The following is a 19,724-nucleotide window of genomic DNA, read 5'->3' as shown; positions in this document are numbered from 1 at the left end:
CTGGCTTCTGATCCCAGCTGTACAACTTACTGAGCAGTCACGGTCGACTCCTGACCCTCAGTTGCCTGATCTTTACAACGGGCCTCAAATACCGGTAACTCACACAGCATGGAATGTGAAATGTATGCGTGTAACATCCTTCCCTCCCTGTGGGTGCTCTGTGTCTGGAGCTGTGATTGTCACGACCGCGGTAGCAAAGACAGTCACCCTGCAAACAGAACCCTCTTTCTTGAACCTGCTCACGGTTCTGCCCTGTCAGGAATTTAACCATTGTTCGTGTCTTAACACCTACAACAGAGCGAATGCTCCTGCTTTGTTCACTCTCCATATAAAATGTCTCCATCCTCTGATTCAAACAGTGTTTCCATACTGTGTGCAAGCTTGGGGAAGGAGGTGCAAAGCCACATAAAAACCCCAAGTCCGGCTGGTTCCTGCATCTCTGGAGCGTACAGGAGAGTAGAAAGAAAGCCACAGGCTTGGTGGCTCTTCTGCCCCCGAGGTCTGGAATGACCGATGAGCTCAGGAAGGCAGAGGGACCATGACTGTCTCAGTAAACGACCCTGGGGCAGGCACAGACTGGACTTGACGTTGATTCCTGTTTTTCTAGAATTACCGTCAAGTGCCCTGGAAGACCCACAATCCCATCAGTAATCACGCAGAGCGGAGTACAAATGATGGTTCATTTTGCCCATGCAAAGGTCATTCCGGTCGTGTCAGCCAGTCCCCAGTCTGAGGCACTTGCGAGGGGCCTATACTTGAGGCTTATGTTCTCTGATCTTTTTGCAAGTGCTGAGTGAACACTTCAGCGTATAGAGACAGTGTGTGGAAGGCAGACCACGGCTGGGAGTTCTGTCGGTCAGCAAGTCCACATCTTCACAGCCAGGTCCCGCTGAAAGGAGCCTATCTATGTGGAAAATGCCCCTTTCATTTAGGCACACGTCAGACAAAGGGGCTTGTTTTTGCTTTCCTCTGTGTGCTGTGACTCAGAGCGGGTGGTGCTGGGGTGCAGGCGAGCCCAGAACCAGCTGAGGTGGTTGCGTGCCGTTGGGGCGCGGGGGCCACGCCAGGCAGGGGTGCTGTTGTAGACGGAGGGGGATGGGGAGCACGTTGTCCTCTTTTAATGTGACCTGTCACCTGCCAGTCAACCCTTACGGAAAGCAGTGCCGGTGTGGGGTGTTTGACACAGTGCAGTCCTGTAACGGGGAGAGCAGACGAAGGGGGCAAGCTTCTAACGACCCGAGTCCTCCCTGAGGAAGGAAGTACGATTCGGACATCATATGTTTCAACCTGCCCTACAATGTGAAAGATGCTTCTGCAAAAGAAACGAATCCAGTGGGGGCACCTGGGTGGCTCAGTTTGTTGAGTGTCCGGCTTCGGCTCAGGTCACGATCTCACCATTTGTGAGTTCGAGCCCCGCGTCGGGCTCTGTGCTGACAGCTCAGAGCCTGGAGCCTGTTTCGGATTCTGTGTCCCCCTCTCTCTCTGCTCCTCCCCTGCTCATGCTCATGCTCATGCTCTGTCTCTGTCTCTCTCTCTCAAAAATAAAACGTTAAAAAAAATTAAAAAAAAAAAAAAAAGAAACAAATCCAGTGTATTGATCCTTCTCGGATTCTGGTTGTGACCTGCAGGTTAATTTCTTTTTAAAGCTAACTCTGTTTCTCAGGATGTTGCACAAATCAGAATTAATACAGATCTGTGAGTTACTCGTCCTTTCTGGTAGATCAGCATCTTTGCAGATGAGCCTTTCCTTCAGAAAGAAACATTAACAGAAATGTACCAGCTGGGGAGAGAGCTGTGTCAGCGTCCCACTTACTACTCACTGATTATGAACCTCAGTTAGGGGCCCTGTGCCTGGAACACACGGCTTGTTTTCAGCTGTGTTGATCCTCTGTGTCTGTGGAGACTCTGTGGTGACTCCCCGGCTCTGAGGGTCTTCGCTCCCTCCGCTCCAGCCCGGAGGCACCACCTGGGCCCTGGGCTGCTCGGAGAAGCTGGAAGCTCTGGATCGCTGCCTTTATAAAGTAATAACGCTTTATTGGATTCAGTTGTAGAGTGAGTGATGCGTATACAAACTGCTGCGAAAACAGGTGCCAGCCTCAGGCCACAGGCAGCCGCTAGTAGCCTCCATAACCTTTAATAATGATCGCTGAAATCGCCTGGGTGATCATCACTGAGCCAGTGGGCGAAAACAACATTGAGTGTAATGATCAGAAGGAGGCCCAAGACCAGAGCCCAGATGTGCAAGCACTTGGCAGTGGAGACGAAGGCCTGGGCCCCCCACTCACTCACCTGCCATCCTCTGGTCCCCAGACTTCAGGGAGTAGGAGAATGACACAAAACCCAGGCGGCACAGGGACCAGACGGTGTGGTCGGGCACGGAGGTCTTGCTGTGAGTGTTGATCATTGTGGTCGTCACGGGGTCCTAGCTCTGGGGCACCCCGCGGGCAGCCACCTCGTGCTCCTCCTTGAGCATCTCATAGGTTGCGGGAATGCCAGTGTGGGCACCAGGGAAGAAGGGCTGGGAACAGCTGTCAAGGACAGAACTTTTAGCAAGAGAAGAGACAGTGATGGTGCTCGTTGTCAATTCACGTTGTCTTTCTGGACACCCAACAAGTACCTGCTGTCTGTAGTCACCTGACTTGCTTCCTCTCCAGGTTGTAGAAGGAGTCTCTGTCTTATGGAAAATGCAGGAGAGTATTAAACAGGAAAAATGACCTCCAGACCTTTCTCTTTCACACCAACTCTTAGCAGATCCCCTGCCCCAGCCCTGTCTGTAGTTCCTGCTCCCTCATCCTGCACAGGAACGTTTGTTTGAACTTGCTAACATCTTTCTTTCTTTCTCTTTCTCTCTTTATTTCAAGAGTAGGGGAGGGGCAGAGAGAAGGGGAGAGAGAATCCCAAGCAGACTCTGCACTGTCAGTGCTGAGCCCAAGTCGGGGCTCGAACCCACGAACCCTGAGATCATAACCTGAGCCAAAGTCAGACACTTAACCGACTGAGCCACCCAGTCGCCCCTGAACTTGATAACATTTCCCCTCTAGGCTTGTCTGTATCTTTTTACATCTTGTATTTAAAGAGCCCATACTGCAAGCATTTTAGAATATAAAAGCAACTTCTAAAAACATGGCAGTCAGCTAGATCTCCCCACCCTCATCGAGCAACATTCAGGAATGGAGTAAGAGAAATTGAGCCTCTTAGTCTTTGGGACGGTTCCGTGTGGTGTAGGTGGAGGGATTTTGACTTCTCCGTCTTCTCCCAGGCCCTTAACATCATCAGCGTCTTGCAGGTTTCTGCCTAGAAGGTGGGCGGGCGACCTTTTAAAACTTTCTTTGTTGGTCCAACAGGTGACCTGCCCCAACATCTTCAAATAATGATCAACCTCCTGCGTTGTGAAGATCGGATCAAGCTGGTAAGAAGAGACGAGAGTGGCAAGTTTTAATTTTTAATCGTGCGATTTGGTAGGGAATTATTCACGAGCAGTGGGAGGCGGGGCATTTCTGTGTTGCAGCATATTCTTCCCCCCATATTTCACAAAAGCCCAAGCCAGGTTTGCTCACCATCACCCACACCGTCCGGAGAAAGGATGTACTACTAGGCGTCGGGGTCAGTCTGTGCTGGGTTGAGATTTTCAGTCTCTGGACTTTATCTGTTCACCCATTTGAGCAACTTTGAGGGATTTCCTCTGAGCCAAGCACTGTCCCTCGTGCATGGATATGAACAAGACACGAGAATTAAGAATCTCATCTTAATTCCTGAACTCACAGGGGGAAAGGTAGAACACAAAAGTCCTTGGTGTTGATTTGGTGACGGAAGGGGCCACCATCCGGAAAGGCAGGCCAGTGAGAGCGTCTTTGCCCGTCTAGGCCGTGCGCTTGGAGAGCGCCTGGGCAGAGCGGGTCCGGTACATGGTGGTGGTAGACAGCAGCGGGCGCCAAGACACGGAGGAGAGCATCTTGCTGGGAGTCGACTTTTCCAGTAAGGAGAGGTGAGTCTGGTGAGCCTGGAAAGCCTGGGCTTTCCGCATGTCAGTTTGGGACTGCGAGGGGCCAGTCTGCACCAATACAGCCAAGTAGCTCCTGGGCCATCCGGGACTAGGCGTAAATTGTATTTTGCAGCTCTACAAAGGAAATATAATTAGCCGATCAAGTATGGGTAGGAGTGAAGGGCTGGGGCCTGAGAATTTCCCTAACACAAAAGGCTTAGTCTAATTTGACACGACGGGCTGGAAACTGCCTTCCCCGAAGACAGAGAAGTAGAGGGTGGAAAAGGGGTCCACACGGTCCCCAGTGCTCCAGGGAAGAGGGGTCTCAGGGAGCTCAGAGCTCCCCGTCTGCAGTCACATGAGCATCGTGTCACTCCCAGGCGGTGACTAAGTGGAGGCAGAGGCGAGCATTCTAGATCCCTGGAGGTTGTCGGAGTTGGCCTTGGCAGCAACGGCAGTCTGTCACGAGCAGACTCTTTTGTAAACGCCTGAAGAATTTTCATAATAATCCAAGGGGACCCTCTGATAAAGCCCTTTCTTTCCCTCTGTGTTTTTCAGTGGCGCCTGTCTCCAAAGTCATTAAGTGTCATTTCACTGGTGGGGTGAGCAAAACAAAAGCAGATTAAGCTAGGTTTTAAAGCGCAGCTGTACAAAGGTACAGAAACAGAGGCCCGGAAATGAGCTCCAGTAATGGTGTTGGCACCCTCCCCACCCCCGCCACCCTCGGACAGGAGGCCCGGCTGGCTGCCACCACTCGCCTGCGTCCCCTGGAGTGCGTGTGGCCTTGTGCCAGGAGTGTGCCAGCCATTGGCGGCCTCACCCCTGCGGCAGCATGGGCGTGAGGTCAACTGCTTGCTCTCTGTCTCCCTGAGAGCCACAGCTGAGACCTGGTGTTTATGGTGCTCCACCTACACTTCGGTGGGGTCAGAGTCCCCTGTGACTATCTCCAAGTAGAGGTCACTGGTGACCCCCTCTGGTGAGGGCCCGTCCCAGGCTCCTGTCTTCTAGAATCCAGTGGTGAGCGGTCCGTACGCGGACGGCCTGAGAGCTTCTCCCAGATACACATACAGCAGCCAGACCCAGGTCAGGTGGTGGTTTCCCCCTGCCAGCTGGCCAGGCGGGGTAAAGACAGAGAGGGAAGACCGTGCTTGGGCAGGTGGATCCTAACTCCAAGGCATCTGCTCTTTCCTCCCGAGTAGTAAAAGCTGTACCATTGGGATGGTTCTCCGGCTGTGGAGCGACACGAAAATCCACCTCGACGGAGATGGGTAAGGAGATCTCTTTAATTCTTCCACTGTGGACTTTGAAACACCAAGCTACTTTGGGCATTGTTGGGTAATCATCCACAGGGTCACATGTGTGATGTGCTCATCACATCGGGAGAAACAGCATGCCCCTTAGTGAGCCATACAAGGAAGGGGACGTTTTGGCGTTGCATAAGGGCATTTGGGTCACAAAGTAGCAACGGAAGGGTATTTACAGGAGGTCCGCTGCGTGTGAAGTTCAAGAGCAGCAGGCAGCTGATATTCATACGTTTACCTTGATGTGTTAGATGAATACTCAGTACGTGCCCTCCAGGTGGAGCTGGTCTCTGTAAGTTTGTAGTTGGAAAGGACACGGCAGGAGCCCCATGGTCTGTGGGGGTGCCGGGAAAGACAGACAGACAGCTGGCAGGCGGAGCAGCATTTCAGGTGCCTCTCTGGGGGGCTGCAGAGGAGGAACCCTTCCGTTTGGCCTGGGCAGGTAAACAAGAGACGAAGAGCCATCCGGGTCCCACATACATTTGCTTCCAAGGGAAATACGCGGGTTCTGCCATGAGTGGAAAGGAGTGGAGTAGAAGTTTATCCCTCCACTGAGATTCCAACGGTAAAAGTTACCTTGCCTCATAGTTAGCATTCGGGGAGAAAAAGTAAAATGTGACTTTTTGGGGGGGGTGGGGGAAAAGGTAGGATTATGGTTCTACTTTTTTTCCTTCTTAACCTTTTGCCTTCCATGAATACATTTCCCATGCAATTGCAAAAGTAACGGATGGCACATGTGGGGCAGGAAGTAGCCGCGGTGGGCTGCTGGGACGGTGGAAGGAACGTGAACGAGATGGCGTCAGATGGCATCGTTGCCCTTGCCAGGGTTTGTGTTTTTGACAGACCTCACGTAGCTGGGTTGGAAGCAAACGTTCGTTTTGTTTTTCTTTTTCTTTTTCTTTGTTCCTACCGTTGCCCTTATTGGATGCAGTGGGCTGGTAGTCCCTTGTCAGGAAGCACAAGACGCACTTGTCCTCAGGGTGTCCATTCGAGCCGCCGTCTCGCTGTGGGTACGGGGTCCAGTATCTCACCACAGTTCCGTTCTTTTCTGTTTGTCTTTCTCAGTGGGTTCAGCGTCAGCACAGCGGGACGGATGCACGTCTTCAAGCCCGTGTCTGTCCAGGCCATGTGGTAAGTGTGGTTTTAGAGAATTACATCGCCTTTGACATTTTTTTTTTTTTTTTTAGCTGCCAGCATGAATCGAAAGACCCCCTTCGATTTTAAGGCTCATTTAGGTGTGTGCGTGCATGTGCGTGCGTGTGAGTGTGTGGCACAAAATACGCATAACATAAAATACACCATTTTAAGCATGCAATTCAATGTACATCCATGATGTGCAAACATAACCATCCATTTCTGGAGCTTTTCCTTCATCCCAAACAGAAAGTCTGTGCCCATTAAACACTCATGCCCTCTCTCCCCAGGCCCTGGTACCCTCTATTCTATATTCTGTCTCTCTGACTCTGCCTATCCCAGGTCCCTCCTACAAGTGGAATCATACACTCTTTGTCCTTTTGTGTCTGGTTTATTTCACTTAAAATGTTGACGAGGTCCGTCCATACTGTAGCAAAAAAAAAAAAAAAATTTTTTTTAAGGTCATTTATTTTAAGAGAGCAGGCACGCGAGCAGGGAGGGCCAGAGAGAGAGGGAATCCTGAGCAGGCTCTGCGATGTCACCTCAGATCCCAACATCGGGGCTCGAACCCACAACAGTGAGATGATGACCTGAGCTGAAATCAGGAGTCAGATGCTCAACCGACTGAGCCACCCAGGTGCCCCCGTGTCCGAATCCTTTTTAAGGCTGAATATTACTCGCGTCTGTGGCTAGCCACGATTTTTCTGTTTATCCTTTCATCTATTGATGGGCATTTGGGTTATTTCCACCTTTCGGCTACTGGCGAAGTATCTGCTTGAGTCCCTGCTTTCAGTTCTTTTGAGTATGTACCTAGAAGTGGGATTTCTAGATCACGTTAATGCTGTGTTTAACTTTTTAAGGAACCAAAACCGTTTTCCACAGCGACTGCACCATTTTGCGTCCCCCCTGAGCCGTGCACGAGGGTCCCAGTTCCTCCACGTCCTCTCCAGTGCCCCGTTATTTTATTTTATTTTATTTTATTTTTTCATGATGGCCCGCTCAAGGGGTGTGAAGTGGTATCTCATTATGGCTCTGATTTATATTTGCCTAATTAATTACTACCGAGCGTCTTTTCGTAGGCTTATTGGCCATTTGGGCAATCTTTAGAGAAATGTCTATTCAGGCCCTTTAGCCGGTTAGGGATGGGGTTGTCTTTTTGCCGTTCCGGCTGTCCAGATGTCATTCCGGCACAGATTAGCTTGTCCTTCGGGCCTGGCACACACTCGGTTTGTGCCATCCAGGGAACGGCACTCTGCCAGGCAGCGGGCATCTGGGAGGGCATACAACAGGACATAATTCCTGTCCTCGTGGGGTTTAAAGTCTATTGAGGGAGGTGACCGTAGCACAGACAGAATCCCATGTTGTGCCAGGGAGTGCTGGGAGCGTGTTCTCACAGGGGCCTTTTCTGCCCTGGGACGCAGGGTGCAGGGCCTCGCTCACGCTCAGCCTGGAGGATGACGTAGCCATGGGTAAAGTCTGCACCGGGTGAAACGGGTCGTGTCCAGCGCTTCTCCCAGCCCAGCGCAGGCATCTGAGAGCCCTCCTCATCTGGGGGGCGGGGGGGTTGTTGCACAAACCACTTGTGCAGCAGACTCAACACAACAGTGCCTCTCTCCAGTAATCTGGAAAAGACTCAGGAGAAAGCCGGTGGGGCCTGAGAAGAAGGGTTCTGCCCCAGTGTTTCAGGGTCATTACTTTTTTCCTCTGGGCCAGCATGAGTTACCCAGAATTCTCCCATGGGCCACAAATCGATATGGTGCTTCGTTTTTACCTCGTCCCTTACTCTACACCACCCCCGATTCAGGATCATTCTGGGGAAGATCACAAAATCCTAATTCTCTCCATGTCCTGGATGTTCCTGGTGCCCCTGGATCGTTTCTTGTCTCTTTCTCTACAGGCAAGTACAAAATAGGCCCCCATGTTTTTCCAGAACTAAGGAGCAAAACTAAATGTAGCAAATGTGCGGCTCCAGCCCGTCTCCTCAGGCAGCCTGGAGACGGGACGGGCGTGTCTGGGAAGCGTGCCCCAGACGGCGGTGGCTTCTGTGCCGTCTCCGAGGACTCTCGCTCCCCTCCGGGGCTTCCCGCTTCCACTCTTCGTCAATGCCCAACTCATCCCATCCACTGAGAAAGTTTCAGCCTCGATTTTCGTAAAAAGAGTTTTAGAAAAGGGACCAAGCTGACCGTTATTGTGTACGTTTTCCGTGTTGTTCCTTCCACCCCACTCCTTCCCGAACCCCATCTTCATTTCGTTCCTGTATTAACCTGAGTTTCCGGAACCTCATTCCCCCGAGAGACCTAAGCCTTGAAGCGATTATAACACTGATGGGAAAGGGTTCCACAGTACGTCGTTCAGAACGCGGTAAAAGGTCTCCGCTGTTAGTTAAAGACTCCTTCCTGCTCGGAGCCTCCTAGGCTTCGAGGTGGCTCCTAAATTCAGGGTACCCCCACAGCCTCAGAAATAAATCTTCATTCTTGGGAGTTATGGAGTGTGAAGGGCTCCGTGAGCCAGCCTGGGCGGGCGATAACAACATCTGTACTGTTGCCTTGCTGGGCACGATAAAGGATGTCCCATCCACTCTTGGGTTCAAAGCTTGTGTCACGGAGACTGGGCGTGTTAATCCGGAGGTTTCGGGCTGCCTTGTGTCCCCCCAGGAACCCGGTACACGGCAGGGTTGACTCCGGTAGGAAGTTTTTTAGGGATCGCCCCCTGCTCGGCCCCGATCTCGGCCCCCAGTCAAGGGGAAGGCCCAGCACTCCTGTGCCTCCCCCGGGCCTGACCCTGTCCCCCCTCCTCACCCCAGGTCTGCCCTGCAGGTCCTTCACAAGGCCTGCGAAGTGGCACGGAGACACAACTACTTCCCCGGCGGCGTGGCTCTCATCTGGGCCACCTACTATGAGAGCTGCATCAGCTCCGATCAGAGCTGCATCAACGAGTGGAACGCCATGCAGGACCTGGAGTCCACGCGGCCCGACTCCCCGGCCCTGTTTGTGGACAAGTAAGTGCGGTGCTGCCTTGCCCACGCCGGCCGACCCGGAGTCTGCACGAGGTGACACCTGCCCTGCAGTCCGGCGACCGAGGGCCACCTCTCCCAGGACCAGCGTTCCGAGCGGGGGTCCCTAACCTGCTGCCCGTGGGTGGTCTTTGGCTCTGCGATGGTGTGACCACCCCCCCATTCGCATCAGAGACGGGTTCCAGCGTGAATGCATTTCTGGGGCACAGCTCCCTAACTCCTGTCAGCTTCTCAGAGGAACTTGCGGCCCACGTGCGTCACTGGCTCTTGGGCAGTGCCCTGGGGTCTGGCCTTTCCCTGTGCTCCTAGGAGTATTATAGATCCATTGTCCTGGGATCCTAAAATACAACTGCACCAGCACTGGCCAAGTGCAGCCTGCCTTAGAGGCCACGATCGAGTGGCCTATGTCACGTGGCCTCCAACAGAGCTCAGGTGGCCTGAGGCCACATACACTAAATGAAAAGTCTGGGACCAGAAGGAAGTGGTCCTTCTATCTTGGTTAGGACTGTCCTCCCCCTGAGTTGTATGTCCCTCTGGGACTGCATTAAGAGGGCCATGGACAGAGAGGTCAGCCTGAGTGAGGAGAGGACCAGAAGCCACATTCCATGAGGCCTCAGATTATGAGAGGTTTGGGGAGAACGTTAGTTGCCTTTGAATACATAAAGGGGCGTCCTGTGGAAGAATTATCCTGGTCTGTGTAGAACCAGGGCTGATGGGTAGAAGTTACCGGGAAACGTGTAGATTCTCCACGTTAGAAGGCCATCACGGGAGCTGGACACAAGGGGAACTCTGGACTGTCTCTGGACACAGTGCTGTCGTCACACCCAGATACATTCAAGCAGAGACAAAAGGGTCTGGTTGTTGGGGAGCGGGGTGGCGGGAGAGGGGGGCAGGACGCTACACTGGGGCTTCCAGCATCTGGCCTTGAGAGCGATTCTCTGCAGACCTGAGCGAGGATCTGCTTTCCAGCCGTCGTTTGTGCACTCCATCTGCTCACCGCTCTGTGGACTCCCACGGGAGTTCTAGACCCAGAGCCGGACTTCTCTGTCCCTTCCCCCCTCGCCCAAAACATGCACAGCGAGACGGTAGTTCTCTGAGTCCAGGCCACGTTCTCGTTAGGCCCAGGAGCATCTGGGGTTCCTGTAAACGCTGACCTCAGGCCCCCTCTCGTTGTGCGTGTCACCGAATGTCCTTCCTTTCCAGGCCAACTGAAGGGGAGAGGACCGAGCGCCTCATCAAAGCCAAGCTCCGGAGCATCATGATGAGCCAGGATCTGGAAAACGTGACCTCAAAAGAAGTAAGAGAGCTCTTCCCTTTGCAGGCCAGAGCTCACGCAGTGTTCGTTTGTCCTGTTGCCCGAACCACAGCAGAGGCGGGTCCGGCACCTGCTCACTGGCTCTCAGAGGCTTTTCCCACGGAGCTTAGCAGAAAGAGCGCAGGCCTTCAAGTCCCATTCTAGTTCGAGTCTAGCCACGCTGCGTACCAATTTCCTGGCCTCTCTGAACCTATAAGACCTTTGATGGTAATTCCATGAGACCCGTAGGTTGCACTGAGAAAACATTTCCCTCTTAAGGCCTTCTCCTCTGCCTTGTGTTTTATTGAGATACAGCAGACTCTTGTTTCTTATCTCAGGATTACCAGTTACCAGCGACTTACGAACCCTGGACTGCCTCCCATCTGCCTTTGAATGTTTTCTTGGATCACTTTTTTCTTTTTCTCGGGTTGCTTTTTGTTCAAGGAATGCGATGAATTATAATAGTAGGTTAGGGGCACCTGGGTGGCTCAGTCAGTTAAGCGTCTGGCTTCAGCTCAGGTCATGATCTCCCAGTTCATGAGTTCGAGCCCCACATCGGGCTCTGCACTGACAGTGCAGAGTCTGCTTTGGATCTTCTGTTCCTCTCTTTGCCCCTCCCTCGCTCTCTCCCTCAAAAATAAACATTAAAAAATAATAATAATAGCTTAAACCAGGCAGATGGAAAGGGTTGAAGTGGCCATTTTAAAAAGGCACGCATCATCGTTTTATTAGTTAAGACACATAAAAAGTCACATCGTGATGCCTTCCGGAGCAAGATGAAACTGACTTTATGGATTGACTGTGATATAGTTGATACTTAATCGTAAAAATGTGCCTTAAACTCAAAAAGAAGAGATCCCAGGGGAATCTGCTTCTTCGTATAAAATAATCAACTCTTCCCAGTCAGACTGACTTTGAGGCTGAGTAGCCTGCGTTCCCACCACCTGCCCGTGTGTGTGTGTGTGTGTGTGTGTGTGTGTGTGTGTGTGTCTGCGTGTGTGTGTGCGCTTACTCTGGGATCAAAACAGAACAACTCACCAACAACCAAAGATCATTTCTGAAAACAAGCACAGTGTAAGTTGTGACTTTACTGCTTTGGAGGTGGACAACTGTGGTTTTGTTTTATTTTGTTTTATAACAACACACTTTCCTACTCTTTTCCACTCCACAGATCCGTAATGAATTAGAGACGCAGATGAACTGTAACTTGAAAGAATTCAAGGAATTCATAGACAACGAGATGCTCCTTATCTTGGGACAGATGGACAAACCCTCCCTCATCTTCGACCATCTTTATCTCGTAAGAGGCACAGCACCCGGCAGGGTCTGGTTGGGGGAACATAAATCAACGGGACCTTGATTGTTTGGAGTTTGCAGCAAGGTCAGAGAAGGGGAGCAAACTTGAGTTACTGGCACCTCGGTCCTGACTCTTCTGGAAACTCCTGTCTCAGACCCCGTCACTCTGGCCTCCACGAGCTTGCACTCGAGCCAGATGTCCGAGGGGTGGTTCCCAGCTGAGCCATGGGGAGTTGTTTGAAGGCTCTCTGGCATAGTCCACTGACAGCAGTTTTCAGACTCTCTCCATCCTTGGTCTTCAGTCACTAACACAGAGGCCCCACCCAGTTCCCTCCAAACGGTGCGCGGGCTCAGAACCCCCAGTTACTAGAGGGAGCATGCTCGCCAAACCCCAGGGTTATGCCTCGGCATCCTGAGACGTGAGAAACAGTAGGGAAAACAGACCAAACACCCAAAACCCAGCTTCCCCTCTCTGTCCGGAAGCCTGCTCCGTGCACCGCTCCCAGGCCCACCGAAGGAACGGGCGCGGGCGGGGTGGAATCTCCCTGCCTCCGTCTCTTGCTCAGATTTTCTTAACGCCGTAAATCTCCATAGAAGGCAACTGGCGAGTTCCCAGAGCCTCTCAGAGAGACTATAGAGGAAGGCATGTTGCTAAAATTAGAGAAGCAATGCAGTGTGATGAAAATCAGACCCACCAGGGCCAAGTTCCCACTCCCCAGCCTGAGTGGCTGTGTGACCGGGACCGAGTCTCTCTGGCTTCTCGCCTTCATTCTGTACCATGTGGGATCATTATGAGGATGAAGTAAGAGACGCATATAAAGCACCGAGCGCGGTTTCTGTAGGCACTAAGAAATGGCACCCGTTGTCAGAGCAGAAGTCACTTCCTGGGAAAGTGGAGGTAGTTCATTGGCTGCTGAAGGCATGACCGATTTTGCTTTCTGCCCACAAGAAGTTCTTAATAGTTCCCCAGACGCATGTGTCGTGATATATACTTACTATGTTAAATACGGATGTGTTTAGTGAATTCGTTTATATCTGTCGCTACATATGTATACGTTTAACGTTCGTATTAAAACGTATGTGAATATGTGGATTTGAAGCCTGTATCTTGAAAGCTGTCAGGCAGCGCTGGGCTCTAATCTTCTCCCTGGGAAGCTGGTAGTTCTTCCTTGGTGGAAAACAACAGAAGGCAGGCTGTCCCTCCACTAGGTGGTGATCACAACAAGAGGGTGCTCACACATTTAGTGGCGCTCTCTTTATTTTTTCGGTGCGGTTTGATGCTTTATGTCACTTTTTCCATGAGAGATACTAAAGGAATTTTTATATTTGAGCCTCTCCCTGCAGCACAGAAATCCAGCTAGCGCCCACATGATGCCAGCTTCGCTGGTCCCCCCTGCAGCCCCTGCGTCCTGAGGGGCCTGCCTTCCCGGGAAAAGAAGCTTCTAGGGAGACTTGGGAGGGGGGAGTGTCTTTTGCTGTTTTGACTCCAGGTTGTTTGCATTTCCTAAGAACGAAGTGATAGTTTCTTCTTTCGCTTTTCTTCCCCTTCTATGTTCCCCATACTCTCCGAAATGGAGGGTTTGTGTTTTAGTCTGCTCTACAAGGTATTAAATCAAAACATGTTATGGAAGGTAAGGAAATAAGAGAAACTCTAAAGAAGAAAATGGAAAGCATTCCCAATTTTACAAACCCGGATGTAGTCACTATGAACGTTCCGGTATATTTATTTTCCCATTTGTGTTTTTTTTTTTCTTTATATGTCTATAGAACTTCTTAAAAGAGAGAAAAGGAAAGAATCATACTATTTATATAGTTCCGTATCCTGTTTCTTGTTTTAAATTGTTGTCGTTCTGTGGCGTTTCCCTGTGTCAATGACTAACCACCGTGAACTCTGATTTTTTTCAAGTGCCCTATCATATGGGCTCATCATCGTTTATTTTACTGGTTTCTTCTTGTCAGACCTCTGAGTTGTTTTCCAGTGTTTGTCATTAGAAATAACCATAACTATCCTTGTACATAAATCTCTGTGCAAATTCTGGGTGTTTCTGCAGGACAGCTTTTTATATGTGGAACTATGGGACCTTTTAAAAATACTTCCCAGGAAAGGTAGACCTACTCCTGCTTTCTTTTTTTTTGTCGTTATTATTTTTTTAACGTTTCTTTATTTTTGAGAGAGAGCAAGAACGAGAACGAGCAGGGGAAGGGCAGAGAGAGAGGGAGACACAGAATCCGAAGCGGGCTCTGCGTTGGCAGCCCAGAGCCCGATGCGGGGCTCGAACTCACGAGCCGTGAGATCATGACCTGAGCTGAAGTCGGGCGCTTAACCAGCTGAGCCACCCAGGCGCCCCAAACGACTCTTGCTTTCAATTAGCAGTGTGGGCAAGTGCCCTCTCCTGAGTGGGAGGTCGGAGGTCACTGCCTCTGGTGACAGGACCCTGCTGGGGACTTAGGAAAGGAAGTGGCAAGAGGGGGTACCCCGCAGGTGTTTCTGAACTTGCTCTTTCCCGAAGGCCAGAGGGCGTCACGCTCAGGCTGATGACGCTGTGACTGCCTCGGGAAGCTGCTTCAATACGGGCCTGTTTCGGTTCTATCCGTTGTCGAAGGCCAAGGGCCCGCGCAAGGACCATCCCCGTCAGGGCTAGCCCACGCCGTGCATCCCATAAGCAGCTCTGAGGCTGACATGTGACACTCACGGGGGTTTGTGTGATCTGTCCCCCAGGGCTCTGAATGGAATGCGTCCAATCTGGAGGAGCTGCAGGGCTCAGGGTGAGTCTGCTCCCCTCGTCTTCCCTTGTCCTTCCAGGCAGCCTAGAAACCCTCAAGGTCGAGCCCTTGTAACTGCAGGCACCCGTCTCCGAGCCACCTGCCATGGCTGGGCAGCTTTGCACGGCTAAACGGATGTGCTTCTGAATGCCACCTCCTGAATAATTCACAGGTTTTAGACTTTAACGGGGTTCCGTGTGATTGTGTGCGTCAGCAAGAGCGGTTCGCAGTCACACTCCAGTGGCACAGGACGGCGTGGGTGCCGACAAGGCCACGAGCCCCCTCACGTGCACCACTGCCCGCACGCCTGCCGGCGGTCCTGGTGGGGACCGCGCAGCAACCCTGATCCCAGGACCACTCCTGCTTCTACCGGACGTTCCACTCTGGGTCCTGGTGGGAATCTTGTGGCTAAAATGCTCAGTGTTGGCCAGAAACATACGCCTGTCTCAAGTCTGAGAAATGCCCAACAGCAGGAATTTAAAAAAAAAAAAATGTTTAAATCTAGGTCTTCAAGAACAGATGTCTGGACATTTTTTTTTAAACAACACAGCCACAAAATCACCATTCTGTGGGTCTGACATGATGGCATTCTTGAATTACTGCATTTAAAAATCAAGACTAAACAAATCTTAAAATATATCTTTAGAACTACTGGTTAAGATGTGTTCTTGCGACAAAAAAATATTCTTCAAATGTACAGCAATACTATCTATGCCTTCTCTTGCTGGGAACACGTAAATGATTTTTAAAGGTATTTTCTTACAGCATTTATAAGTATTCTCTTACAAAACCTATTGGAGGTATTTTCTAACTCCTGAAATTATTTTGGTCTTCCGGGAATAGAAGTATCACATTTAAAGAACTACAGAACCAGCATTTGAGGACCTTCTCAACAATTTATTTGTTTCTAGTCTGCCTTGTTTCAAGAAGGATTTAAGGCAGTTCTTAGGCACATGAATAATGGATGGATAGAGTCTATTTTTTTTTTTAGCTCTTTAAAAGTGGAGACTTTGTTTTTTTTAAAGCCTCAGTATATTCATAACAGTTAATGAATTTTGAAACTTCAAGAGCGTTTGAAAATGTATTTAAGTAATACACATGTCTGCTTTCCAGAATTCATATTGCTTAGCAATGCTTTGAACTTTCTTTTTCCTGAGTTTTTTATAAAGGAATATTTTTTTTTATTTTAAATATAATATGTTCTCATCACACAGAGGGCATTTAGAAAGCACACCAATGTGTGTTAATGACTATTAAGGAGAAACAAAAACCCCACCGTAAACACATATCCTTTATGCGCATGTATTTAATTTTTTCTTTGCTCAGTATTTCTGTTACTTTGTTCTTTGTAGTTCCTCATTCTGATTCTCCAAATTTGTCCTTTATTTTTTTCTCATTACAGTGTTGACTACATTTTAAATGTCACTAGAGAAATAGATAATTTTTTCCCTGGCTTATTTGCATATCATAACATCCGAGTCTACGACGAGGAGACAACAGACCTTCTTGCCCACTGGAACGAGGCGTACCATTTTATAAACAAAGCAAAGTAAGTGGGTGGAGAAGCGAAAGAAGCTGGTCTGAGGAGGAAACTGGCAGACGCTGGGTGGGCACAAATTAATGGCAATCCCAGACACCGCCGTCTCCCGGTTTGTGGAGCCTTTGATGTCTGGTGGACCTCTGGTTTTAAACCACAGGACCCGTACGTAGCACCAAAGGGACGCGGTCACTGATCTCAAGGTGGGGGCCCCAGTGAGCCTTCGTTTCCCCCATCCTTGACTGTGACATGGGACCCCACTTTTGTCGTTGGTGTCAAAAGTGGTATCAGAAAAGGATCTGACACCAAGTGGACATTCTTGGGAGCTCTGCCTTTGGGGAGTCGCTCAGCCAAAGGAGGGAGGGGGGTGGGCCAGGTCATATGTGGACTCTGGGCACTTTTGGGGCTGCGTCTGCCAAGAAAGCCGCTCAGGCAGGTGCCCCAAGGTATGGCCCAGCTTGTGCACCTGTGTTCATGCAACTTTCCTATTCATTCATGGAAAGGAGCAGACCATCAGAGGTCCCCGTTGCCCCGTGCCTGTCACTGGTGTCCCCCATCTTTAGTCCTCCCCTTATTCTCCTACGGAACAACTCTGCCTCACTGAGAGAAAACCCTCTGTGATGCTATCGAGAGAAACCCCATCTTCTGCTTTGCACCCCATCAGGGGCAAAGCTATGCAACACGTCCTTACCAAATCTCAGTTTGTTTGCATTTTTTGGTGGGGGTTAGATTTCAGACCAGCAGTGAAACAAACAAACAAACAAAAAAACACAACAAAACAAAATGCACATAACGGGCATGAATTTGAAGCCCGGGGTCTAGGAAGCGAGCCTGGACCCACCTGACCGGCCAGCTGCTTCCCGTGTAAACAGGCAGGCCGGTGGGTCTACGTGCTGTGCAAATAAAGCTTCCAGGTGCCACCCTGCCAGCCCCTTCCATTCTCGAGGAGGTGAGGTGTCGAGAAACCCCATCCTCGGCTTTGCCGTATCCGTGAAATCAGCCCCGACCGGGCCAGTACGGCCTCCCTGCAAACCACCAGTCCGCCTGGGTTCTTCCCCCCCACCCCGTCTGAGTCCAGGGTGCTGCTGCCCTCGTTCTGGCTCCTGGACCCTCCCGTCTGAGGCACATCTTGCTCTCCTGAGGGCCTTGCAGCCTTCAGTTCGCTGACCCCGTTTGTCTGCAGTCACCCGCTCCCTGTCTCCATCTGCTGTCACAGCTGTGTGGCTTTTGCAGATGTCCCTTCAGCTGCCCCTTGGCTTCCTGCAAAAGAGCCTCTGATCTGCTGGCCCATCCCAGCGGTCCGACTTTGTCCCTGAAGGCGGCCCGGTTTGGGAGCTCTCCCTGCACAGCTTGGCAAGACAGGGACAGATTTATCTCGATTTCCCATTGTGTGCTAATTGATTTTGCAGCGAAGCTATTTCCTTTAGAGGGTGTGTGGCCATCTGCTGCGCAAATATCAGGACATAAGGGGGGGTCTGGGCACGGAGATAACTTCAGGGTTTATAAAACTCCACTGGGTCACACCTGAGAGAAGGAAATTGTTGACATTTCTGGACTCTCTCCTCCACCCACCCCCACCCCCCCGCCGCCCCACCCCTGCAGGAGGAACCATTCCAAGTGCCTGGTGCATTGCAAGATGGGTGTCAGCCGATCCGCTTCCACGGTCATAGCCTACGCGATGAAGGAGTTTGGCTGGCCTCTGGAAAAAGCGTACAACTACGTGAAGCAAAAGCGCAGCATTACACGCCCCAACGCGGGCTTTATGAGGCAGCTGTCTGAGTATGAAGGCATCTTGGACGCGAGGTGGGTGACCGCCTGCTGAGAAGGATCGAGGGGACCGAGCGGGCTCCACAGCTAAAACCCTGCTTCGGGTGGGGGGGGGGTGCGGTGCCGGTCTGAGAAAACAACCATTGTTTGGGGTTTGATTAGTGGTTTCCAGGAGGGATCTGTTTGATTTTGTTGGCACACACAGAAAGCTGTTTTGCTGCCGGAGGGAACGGTGCACAGCTTCTAATCCAAGGCATGACGTCATGTGCAGCACAGGCACGTGGACGTCCCCGTTTCCTGAGCATCTGCTTCGCGCCGAGCCGCGTGCCAGGCTTTGCCACGGGGCGGTTCCCAGGGCTGCAGAGCAGATACTCCCGGTGCTGACCAGCTGGGCCCCTCAGGGCGAGCTCACCCATCTCCCCAAGCCTCGAGCCTCGGTGTCCTCTTCTGAGTTTGGGATTAAAGCCTCCCTGATAGGGTTGTTCTGAGATTTGTGTGAACAGTGCACAAGTTCGTCCTTGCAGGTGCTTTGCCATAGCTGGCCCACGGTGACGTTTGAAATCTCTAATCCCCCGTCCAGAAAAGGTCTGCAGAGTACAGGTTATCCCCCATGTTGGGGGGGAGGGGGGGAGGGAGGAGGAACAGGTGCGCGAGGTTAGCTTGTCCCACAGGCGCTCAGGTGCGCGGCAGAGGGGAGGGAGCACTCCCCAGGTCCGTGGGCTCCCAAGGCTCCTGTGTGGGGAGGCCCCATGAAGGCGGATCCCCGCTGGACTCTGGGACTCCCTTCTGTTCTGGTGGGTTGGAGCCTCCCTGGATTATTTCTGACTGGTATTGTGAGGAGGCCACAAGCTGAGTTCACTGGCTTCTTGGCCACGTGTGAGAAAGCAGGAGTGCTCCGGGGGTGAACTTGAACGGGGGTCTGAGGACAGCCCTAGACGTCTCTGGAGTCCCTTTGCTGTCAACCAGGGAGCAGCTGGACAGATCCCCGGGCAGGGCCCAGGGACGATGAGGAGGGGTTTGGGGGGAGGAGGGGGAGGAGGCGAGGGAGGGAAAGAGGTGGGTGGTCCTGCTCTCTCCCTTGGCCCTTCAGTCACTTGCTGCACCGTCAGGAGTTTGCAGCCTCACCAGGGGTCTTCAGGCTGAGTTCACAGCCACAAGGCACCGACCGACCGTGACTCGCAGCCCCATCTGGGGGCCCTCTCGGCCTTGCCTGAATGCGCACACAGAGCCGTCACGAATGGCCGTGGTGCTCCCGTGCGCTGCCGGACAGCAGGGCCTTAGTTCACGCTGTCCTCTTATGTTTACTTCTCTCGCTGTAACCCGCACACCCGCATGCTGTTGGCTACTGTCGCCCTAAGGTGCGTGGAGGTGACTGACTTACCTTATTTCACATTAAACTTCTGTCTTCTCTTTTTTTTTTTCATCCTTACATTAAAAATGTGTTATAATGGGGGCACCTGGGTGGCTCCATCAGTTAAGTGTCCAGCTCTTGATTTCGGCTCATGTCACGATCTCATGGTTTGTGAGCTCGAGTCCCACGTCGGGCTCTGCTCGGGATTTCTCTCTCCCTCCACTGTCTCTGCCCCTCCCCTGCACTCACACATTCTCTCTCTCTCTCAAAGTAAACATTTTTTAAA

General features: G+C 51.5%; 1 protein-coding gene across 7 annotated transcripts in view; it reads left to right on the top strand.

Annotated features, from left to right (window-relative positions):
* SSH1 (slingshot protein phosphatase 1) overlaps positions 1-19,724 on the top strand; it is a 60,487-nt gene that overhangs the window by 30,643 nt on the left and 10,120 nt on the right. For 5 of the 7 annotated variants that reach the window (XM_023241507.2, XM_023241505.2, XM_023241508.2 and 2 more), the window contains 10 exons: positions 3,345-3,409; positions 3,864-3,985; positions 5,182-5,250; positions 6,349-6,414; positions 9,221-9,415; positions 10,634-10,727; positions 11,896-12,024; positions 14,740-14,786; positions 16,186-16,332; positions 17,923-18,123. In XM_023241507.2, the coding sequence (XP_023097275.2) occupies positions 3,345-3,409; positions 3,864-3,985; positions 5,182-5,250; positions 6,349-6,414; positions 9,221-9,415; positions 10,634-10,727; positions 11,896-12,024; positions 14,740-14,786; positions 16,186-16,332; positions 17,923-18,123 (1,135 nt within the window). Of the gene's footprint in view, positions 1-3,344; positions 3,459-3,863; positions 3,986-5,181; positions 5,251-6,348; positions 6,415-9,220; positions 9,416-10,633; positions 10,728-11,895; positions 12,025-14,739; positions 14,787-16,185; positions 16,333-17,922; positions 18,124-19,724 lie in introns of those variants that run through there. The other 2 variants (XM_019814645.3, XM_019814644.3) reach the window with 2 other exon arrangements.

Source organism: Felis catus, chromosome D3 (genome assembly GCF_018350175.1).
Source record: "Felis catus isolate Fca126 chromosome D3, F.catus_Fca126_mat1.0, whole genome shotgun sequence".
NCBI lineage: Eukaryota > Metazoa > Chordata > Mammalia > Carnivora > Felidae > Felis > Felis catus.
The sequence above is the reverse complement of the archived record's forward strand: the minus strand, read 5'-3'. Positions and strand labels throughout refer to the sequence as shown.